This window comes from Dacryopinax primogenitus (assembly GCF_000292625.1).
Source record: "Dacryopinax primogenitus strain DJM-731 SS1 chromosome Unknown DACRYscaffold_18, whole genome shotgun sequence".
In the NCBI taxonomy this organism is placed as follows: Eukaryota; Fungi; Basidiomycota; class Dacrymycetes; order Dacrymycetales; family Dacrymycetaceae; genus Dacryopinax; species Dacryopinax primogenitus.
Genome location: NW_024467215.1, coordinates 182,023 through 190,896, shown reverse-complemented (window position 1 = coordinate 190,896; position 8,874 = coordinate 182,023). Strand labels below are relative to the sequence as shown.

Genomic DNA, 8,874 nt, shown 5'->3' with positions numbered 1-8,874 from the left:
TTCTGTCACAGCTTCCGGTCGTTTCATTCCTTGATCATGGCCACTTTCTCCTCTTGCACTGCAATACCACTCATCAAGAAATGGTGTCCAAGAAAATTTGTTGATGTTGCTCCAAATTTGCATTTCTTGGGGTTGTCAGGGCACCAGCTCATTGGTTGGTCAAGAGACATGACTAAGCCTTTATGACATGGAAGTAGCTGGTATACCTTGGCATGTGCTGGAACCTGCTGGAAGGATTGGATGGTCAGGTGACCTGCTGTGCATGGCTGTGCATGACCTCATATGACCTCATCCTTGGTCATATGACCTGACCACCTGACTAGGCTAAGTAAGCAAGATGTTCTAGCAGGTTCCACCACAGAGGTATAAATATAAGGCCTACTCTGCCTGGGGACTGTCTCTTGAGACTTGGTCTCTTAGGATCATCCACAGGTACCTATGCTGTAGATAGGTCTTAGTCATCAGGTCTACTCCACTTCCTTGTTGCCTGCTTAGACTCTTGGCACTCTTAGGTGAGCAGACTTAGTCAGCCTGTGTTGCCCTAACAGTAATGCAACTGGATGATTCAGTGCACTCACAGGGATGCCCATCACACTGGATGGTCTTGGTGCACTCAGAGCACACATGCGCCCAGTGGGGCTGGCCAGTGTAGGCCATGAAAGCATTGTGCTCTTGCATGGTGTATTTGAGTCAGTCATACTGGTGCTGGGCATTGTTGGGAAGGTGGAGAACACTGCCCTGCTTGGCATGGTGGAGAAGCAAGGCATAAAGGTCAAAAAGGTTGGATATACTTTTGCCTTGAAGGAGGGATGGGAAATATTGACCTTGCTGCCTGACACTGGCATTTGCCAGCATCAGGTTGTATATGTCTGCAATTTGCAGACAAGGACACACTATCCCTGCATCAGTCTCTGCTAGTCATAGGGATGACAATGTGCTTGGTGAGAAAAAAGAAGAGATCACCATCCAGCAGCCCCTCTGGGAAGAGGTATGCACTAGAGGGGAGGGAAGGAAAGGGAAGAACAAATGGATAGACATGCATACTGGGCATGGACAGTCTGCACATGAAAGAGATGGCAGAGACAGTCTTCAAAAGCCATGTGCTTTTCAGCTTGAAGGACAGATGGCATGCTGCCATAGTAGACCCAAACCTCCTCCTCTGCCACTTGCTTCTCACAGTAGAAGTTGAGGTAGTAGGTCATCCTGCATATCCTGCAGCACAAGGATATGAGGATGATGGGGAGTGTGCCCTGGGCTAGTGTGTACAACATGGCAAAGTGCTGGTTGCAAAGGCTCAACATGGCATGCATGCCAGTGCAAACATGGTGGGGACAGGCATCCCTAAGGCATATTTGGGTCGGGGGTAGAAATGTTTGATGCCTAGTAGTATATAGATGAATGGGAGATAAGGGGAATGAAAGGAGGAGCTCACCAAGGTTGTATTTCTGTGCAAAGCATGCAAAGAAAGGGAGGGGATCTACCAGAGGGCCAGTAGGATGCATAGGATCCCTGTTGGGTGTCCAAGCAGTCCACTGAAGAGCTTGCCAGAGGATGGGAATGTGCCCTGGTGGGAGCCCGAGTGAATCAGAGAGGAAAGCTGTGACCGTGTTTGGTATCACAGCCAGGGGAGTGTTGAGGTGTTTGATGCCAGGGATTTCTTGCCAGGCAATGTGCATTTGGAGGTGCTGGCAGAGGCTGACAAAGAGGAGGGCTTGCTGGACAGTGAGTTGTGGCAAGGACTCATGTGCTGCCAAAAGCTGGCAAATGAGGTTGAGGAGTAACATGGGGGGTGGAAGAGTTGGTATGAGGAGAGGAGGGGAGGGGAGTCAAGGGAGGGAGGAGTCAGCGAGGGGCAGTGGATTGGCAGTGAGCTCAGCCGGTTGGACGATGACAAGCATGACTGGTGCCATTTGTTGGGTATAGTAGATAACCAGTGATGATGTACATAATGTAGGAGTACAATGGAATAATATTATGTCAGCTGAGAAAGATATGTACAGTAAGCAAAAAACACTGCCATGTACCCCGTCCAGAGTCCAGAGTCCAGAGTCCAGAGGACCCTGCCCCAAAACTTGTATGTACTGGAATTGGCACCCATGGAACAGGACAGCCCAGCTTCTGACACAGTAGTAAGGCAATTTTCTTGCTCACTTTCCCTCATGACCTAGAACAAGTCTGGCGTGTATACAGGCAAATCTGGCTTATTGCATTCAATCAAACAGAATGTGTGTTAAATGATAGTTGAACATGGTCATCCCCAGCACAGTCACCTTGTTGGTCAACACTGGTCAGAGAATGTCCATTAGTAGCTCTATTCCCTTGCTTTCCTCTGTTCTTCCATTCCACTTTCTGAAGATGCCAGTACACTGTTGACAATACTCTTCAAGTTCTCAAATAGCTGTTGGCATAATTACCAAGTTTGCGGTGTCAGTCTGGCTGAAGAAAACACAGTGCAGAAGGTGAGGGCTGACCAAATGCCGACATAAGCTCGGTGTTAGTGCCACAAGGGGCTATGTGGCGTTCCCCTCGAGCAGTTGAAAGTCCCTACCTTTCACCAACAACGCGTCGCGAAACTTGTCCATCTCTCTCCTCTCGCATTCTCACAACCACCACGAAGCGCGAAGATGATGCAACCTGGAATGCCGTCCCATCCAGGGATGACGATGCCCCAGAATATTCAAGCCATGCAAAATATGCAGAACATGCAGGGTCGACAGCCCGCTATGGGTGGGATGAACCCTGGCATGATGCAGAACATGCAGAACATGCAGAACATGCAGATGCAGGGGATGCAGAATATGCAAGGTATGCAGGGGATGCCGATGCAAGGGATGGGGATGGGGAACCCGATGACGCCTGTGAGGGGTCCGCAGCAGCAAGGAGCAGCAATGCAGCCCGATCCAGTACGTCTCCCCACCTGAACACCACCTGAACACGAGAACCAGCTAACCCGTATTCAGCAAAACCACTACCTACGCGCGAACCAGACACTCCCTCTTGCCCAGCCGCTGACATACGAACTCGCTGTCCAGTACCTGCTCAAATCCGTGTCGATCGCCCAGCAAACGCCTTTCTACTGGATCCCGATCGACAAGCCCTCGGACAACGACCTCTACCTAGTGTACCATACGAATAACGTGCATTGGGCCAACGACGGCGTACGATTTCTGGAGAATGAGAGCAGTTTCCGCGCCCAGATCGCCGGGCATGAACTGGAGGTTAAAGAGACGAAGTATGGGTTCATCCCGGGTGCGGAGACGCAGGCGAACCGCGTACGCCGGAAGTTTAGGTTGCTGAAGGGTGGGAGCCCGCATCTCTGGTTGATCCACTACACTCGTGGGCAGGCACAGCGTGCGTCCTACGCTTTCTTAACAGGTGTCTAGGTACTCACATGGAGTACAAATCGCTACAGCCGTCCCTCCGATCTTCCAGTCCACACCGTCACGCAAGTACCCGATCCCCCCCGCCCCGTCCGGGCCTGTTCTGGTATTCAGTCAACCTCCACGACCGGGCCAGCCGCTCCCTCCGGGTGGTGCAACCCAGGTTCCTGGCCGCTCACCTCAGAAGGACATGCAGCGGGCGATGATGCTCGCCCAACAGCAACAGCAGCAGCATCAACAACAACAACAACAGCAGCAGCAGCAGCAGCATGTACAGCAGCAACAGCAACAGCAGCGGGCGCAGCATCCGCATGGTGCCCAGCATGTGAAGGTCGAGGATGACTCGGATGACGAGCCTGAGTTCCTGACCAAACGGGATTTAGCGAAAGCGAGATATATGCGTAATCATGAGTTTATGCAGGACGTTTTTGCCTTCCCTGGAAAACGTGGGTAGTTCCCTCAAATAGCTGTATTCGAGCCTAACCTCATTCTCCGTTGATCACAGTACCCGACCCCGCCGCCGACCCCTGGTCAACTACCACCCCTCTCTCGCTGGAACAAAAACTCGAAAAGCTCAAAGCTGAGATCGTTTCTGCCTCTGCGACGAACGCCACGCGAGTGCAGGCGCTTAAGGCGGCAAGGAGAGACCCGGAGATGGAGGTAGAGGCGGAAATGGAGATGGAGCGGGAGGGTGTGAGGGGTGAGGGCGAGGAGGCGGACGTATTGCCCGAGGTGGTGGTTGAGCCTGTGAAGGAAACGCAGGTGCAGGAAGTGGCGACAGATATGGAGGTTGTGCCGGAGGTAGGAGAGGAGAAGGCCGAGATCGCGGCAGCTGTGAACGAAGAGAAGGTGGTCCAGGAGGAAGAGTTGGAAGATGTTGAAATTGAGGATGCGGAAGGAGAGGATGAGACGGAGGATGCTGCAGTGGAGGCACAGGGTCAAGAGAATGAACAGGAGAAGACAGAAGAAGCAACAGGAATATGATTGATGACGCACGTGGGGTTGTGAGTCACAGCGGAGAGTACTCACTTGTCACAATTGACAGACATTGAGTGCTCGTGTATGTATGACTACAGAGACTGTGTGTGTACTTACGGCAATCAAGAGGTACAGAACGTTTGCAGTAATATTTCGATCAGTGCCCTTATATACATGTGGTGTGATGATCAAACGAACAAACAACGTACGACAATGATATGTCCGGTTATAGAGATGCACCGCCTCCGATATGCTCGCTTCCGAAGTGCGTTTCCTTGTCAGGAGATCGAACCACTTTCATCGCACCTCGGACCGCTGATGTAAGTGGTCATTGCTGCTCGCCATCGCCCATCCTGTCGCTGCTATATAACCCCTTCCTCGTCCGCCGTCTAGCCCGGTCATCCCTCACATCCCTCCCCACAAAACGTCCAATGTCCGCAACAGCCCACGAACTCATCGGCAAGCCCGCGCCGACCTTCACCCTCCCAAACCAGGACGGGGTGGACTACACCCTCCACCCAGGGCAGGGAAAGCCCATCGCTCTCTTCTTCTACCCCAAGTCCGGCACGTACGGCTGCACACGCGAAGCCTGCGCGTTCAGGGACAGCCAGAAGCTCGAGGTGTACCAGAGCACCCAGGTCGAGGTCGTCGGTGTTAGCGCGGACGATGTCAAGGCGCAGAAGAAGTTTGTGGATGACCATCAGCTGGGGTACAATATTCTCAGTGACAAGGATCGGAAAGTTAGGGAGCTGTATAAGGTGCCGAAGGGACTGTTGGGCTTGAGTGACGGTATGTGTTGTGCGGCTTGTTGGAGATTACGAGACTTATGGCACATATAGGTCGCACCACGTTCGTCATCGACAAGACTGGCAACGTCCGGGACGTATGCGACGGCGTGATGAACTACTCGTACGTTCTATCATCTTTCTGCTGTCGTATGCCGATCCAAATCTTACCATCTAACAGAGGACACGTCAAATTCGTCGAGAAGTGGCTCACCACTTTCTCCCAAGAGGACAAGCCCGCCGAATCGTCTTGATCATCTTATGAAGTCTCTCAGATTGCTCCTGATGTGTATTCTCTGTGTACCGAATCATGCCGGAATGAAATAATCTGATTCTGAACGAATGACTGGATGTCCCGGATCCACGACACGTCTGCTCAAGTGTTTCCCCCAACTACCGTCAGTTCTCCGCAAACCACCACAGTGTTGTCACCCCTACTGGGAAGGTATACGTCGCTACGACCCCATCAGAGTCCACCTTGCTTTAACGTCCAAACAAACTCACCTTGCATCCCCCTGAACTCAATAGTCGTCTCCACAGCACTCGCCGTGCCCCCATTCTCCCCATCATCCCAATTCATCACCACCAAGCTATACCGATTCCAGTCCGTATCCGCCTCCTCGCTCCTGCCAGTCTTGTACGCCCCGACAAGTAACTCGTAGTCCAGTGTCCCTTCTACGCTGGAGCCTATCCTTTGCCCGAAAGGTCCACTCGGGTCTTTAGGCACCACGGCACGCGAGGCTTGCGCCAGGGCGTAGTACTCTTGGTTTAGCAGGTAGGAGCCGTCTGAGTTTACGGTGACGATCCCTCGGCAGCCGGGGCCCCCGCAGGAGTTAGTACCTGGAAGCAGGGGCTGGCCCGTACCATCTAATGCTAGGTTCCAGAGGACGACGGAGCGGGAGTAGTAGGAAAGGGAGCCGATCATCCTGCGTCATATGACGATAAGAGAGTGCCGGTCTGCCAAATCCCATGCAGCGAAGGAGGGAAGAACGTACAAGTTCTCCATATTCCACTTGAAGTCGCTCCACCACGCACTCGCACTGTCGAATTCTCCAGTACACTCGGTGAACCAAATCCCCTTGTCGGGATAGGCGTCATAGAAGGACATCTGATCCTCTACCGTGCCGGCATAACAGTGGAAGCTCGCGCCTGCGAATGCGTTGGGGTCGTCGTTTACCTATCACATGGTGAGCGGCTGAGAAGGGAATGAACGGAGGACCGGACGTACAGCCTGCACTGGGTAGTTCGCCGCCTGATCCCAATTGTGCTCCCAGGCAAAGATCTGCACTGTCCCGAAACCGGCGTCGTCCAGCAGCGTGCGGAGCTGCGTTGCGACCGCCGCTTCTGTGTCTGGATCAAGCAGCATTGTCGGATAGGTGGGGTTGCTATTCTCAGGCTCGTTCTACGCGTATACGTCATGGTGCCGAAAGACAAAGGTGTTCCAAAGAACGCACCTGAATCGAAACCGCATATATGTTGAATCCCTTATCGTATATCTGCTGCACAGACATAAGCAGGTACTGCGCCAATACGTCCGTATACTGGCTCAAGAACGTGCCACCCAGCATCGTGCCCGTAGAGGTCATCCAGCCCGGTGCCGACCAGGGAGCTACGATGATCTTGAGCTGTGCGCCGCCAATGGACTGGATGTCGGTGAGCGTGGACCATAGGTAGGAGGGGGCGACGTCGATACTGAACTCGGAGAGTGTCGTGTCGTTCGCGTCGTTGTAGCTGTACACGTAGGGGCTGAAGTCGGAAGCGCCGAGCGGGATGCGGAGGAACGTGAGGGCGGCGGTTGCTGCGCCATCCGTTGCTGGGAGGACATGTCAGCACGGTGGTTGTCAAGGCAGAAAGGAAGCGTACGGTCAAACAAGGTATCAAGCAGAGTCCAATAGTTGTCGGAATTAGTTTCCTAATACCACAGTCAGCCTGTAAACTAAAACAAGAGAGTCTGCCAACCTTCAGTTGAGAAAGAATATATGCGGCCGAATCGGCTGCCCAAGCGTGTCAGTGCTCACCGACAGAACTCAGCAGCAACATGTACTCACTGAGCGCTCCTCCAAACCCGTCAATAGGTTGATAAAGGGTGGAGTCATCGACCACAATGTCCGCCGCGCCAATCGCACCCGGAGTGACAAAATTGATAGGAAGATCCGATGGATATTGACGCTCGAAGAGGACGGACTGATCGTAGGCTGTTTCCCACTGTAAAAGGCATCAAAACGCTATAAGATCGACGAGGTTGAGGGGCCTACAATGTCCCAGATCTGTTGGGCCTGACTCCCAAGCACACACAACGAGAGCAAAGCCAAACCAGTCGTTCGCATCTTGGACGAGGAGGCAAACAGCCTGCTGCGATCCCTCGATAAATACAGCGCCAGTGCGCTAGGTAAAACGTAGAATAAACGTTTGTCCAGATAGGAGGTGTCTGGTCAAAGATAGTATGCCCGCAGGATCAGGCACACGCACTGTGCGCAGGACACTTCAGGTCAGGTCTATTCATAGCCTGGTATGTAAACGCTGACGACCGGCGCACACGTACAGACGGCTTCCATCCGTGATGCCTGTGAGCAGCCTCGAGCGTCAGAGGGGTAATGAGGCGATCTCGTTCCATGCATATATAGGCACCAAACAGGATTCTTTGGCGTTGGCTTGCGACTTTCAGCATGTACGAGGAGAGGAGTGGCACCATTTGAATCGCCCAAATCCAGAAGAAGCGTGCCAGCAAGTTCCCTCCACAGATTTGCCCCATTCTTGGCTGTGATCAAGATTATCAGAAGAGTGCACGGAGCCGACGGCTTCAAATTGACGCGAGTTAGGAGTACAGCGCCCGAGAATCTCTGAAGGCATGATAGGCAGAAGAAAGGGCACGGAGGTTGCGACAGGTATTGTCAACCTTATCAGGGTTCGTAAAGTGACGTAATCGACAGAAGCAAGCATGTCAAAGCTCATAATTCGCGAAGGTCGGCATAAGGGGGACAGCACCTGAGCCTGCACCTCGTTCTGCGTTGAATGCGTGGAGCGCGGCTTCGTCTCAGTTTTGTTCATTCGCAATGATCTTGTCCCCCGAAAATCAGTAGCATCGTCGGGAACGCAGGGTAGCTGCACCAACCTACTCATCACCCTCTGTCATTGTATGCTTCTGGGAGATATATCTGTGCCACGGCTCCCCCCCTTGTCCGCACTTTTGCAGCCCTCCCATTGGGTCAAGCGGAGAATTGACGGCTCCGACCGATGCACAGCCACTGCACAGCCACATCACGCTGGCGTCCTTAAAGCCAAAAATTAATAATTTCCCGCATTGTGATTTATTTCAAATATGTAAATAACATTTTGGTATAAGAGTATATTTCATTCCCAACTTGTTCGAGGTGAAATGATTTCCAAATGATTAGTATTTTCAATGTTAGGGTTCTCAAGTTCGACTTCGCCCAAGGGGGGAGAGGTGGGGCAGTTGGGAGATATCTACTCTTCGGGACGCCCGCGCAAGATCTAGCTTCCCAAGTCGCCCGGTATGCTACACTTCACAACAACAAAAAGCTGCTTTCTGTGTTCAGTATCCAGTACATCCGGGGTATAATCCTCCAACTCCTCAAGCCGATATCTACTCTCTCTCCGCTCCTCTCCAACTGGGTTCAGCACCAGAGTCATCTCACGCACCACACCCAGAGAGACGCAGCAGCGTCCCCACCCCGTGCCCCAAGATCACTACGCCGACACAATCAGCTCGC

General features: G+C 52.7%; 3 protein-coding genes across 3 annotated transcripts; 2 read left to right on the top strand and 1 right to left on the bottom strand.

Annotated features, from left to right (window-relative positions):
• Positions 1-2,663: 2,663 nt before the first annotated feature.
• Positions 2,664-4,364, top strand: DACRYDRAFT_110532 (uncharacterized protein; the record flags this gene model as incomplete). Its single annotated transcript, XM_040769070.1, has 4 exons — positions 2,664-2,903; positions 2,961-3,351; positions 3,413-3,826; positions 3,886-4,364. The coding sequence occupies 4 exons, from the start codon at positions 2,664-2,666 to the stop codon at positions 4,362-4,364; spliced, it is 1,524 nt and encodes a 507-aa protein (XP_040625524.1).
• A 425-nt stretch (positions 4,365-4,789) lies between these two features.
• DACRYDRAFT_57037 (peroxiredoxin Q) lies at positions 4,790-5,397 on the top strand (the record flags this gene model as incomplete). The annotated part of the gene is made up of 3 exons (XM_040775410.1): positions 4,790-5,153; positions 5,198-5,267; positions 5,325-5,397. 3 exons carry the CDS (start codon positions 4,790-4,792, stop codon positions 5,395-5,397), a joined length of 507 nt encoding a protein of 168 aa, XP_040625523.1.
• Positions 5,398-5,542: 145 nt separating this feature from the next.
• On the bottom strand, positions 5,543-7,470 carry DACRYDRAFT_57263 (glycoside hydrolase; the record flags this gene model as incomplete). The annotated part of the gene is made up of 9 exons (XM_040775426.1): positions 5,543-5,598; positions 5,648-6,069; positions 6,139-6,320; positions 6,372-6,545; positions 6,598-6,956; positions 7,007-7,055; positions 7,103-7,137; positions 7,192-7,348; positions 7,399-7,470. The coding sequence occupies 9 exons, from the start codon at positions 7,468-7,470 to the stop codon at positions 5,543-5,545; spliced, it is 1,506 nt and encodes a 501-aa protein (XP_040625522.1).
• Positions 7,471-8,874: the final 1,404 nt, after the last annotated feature.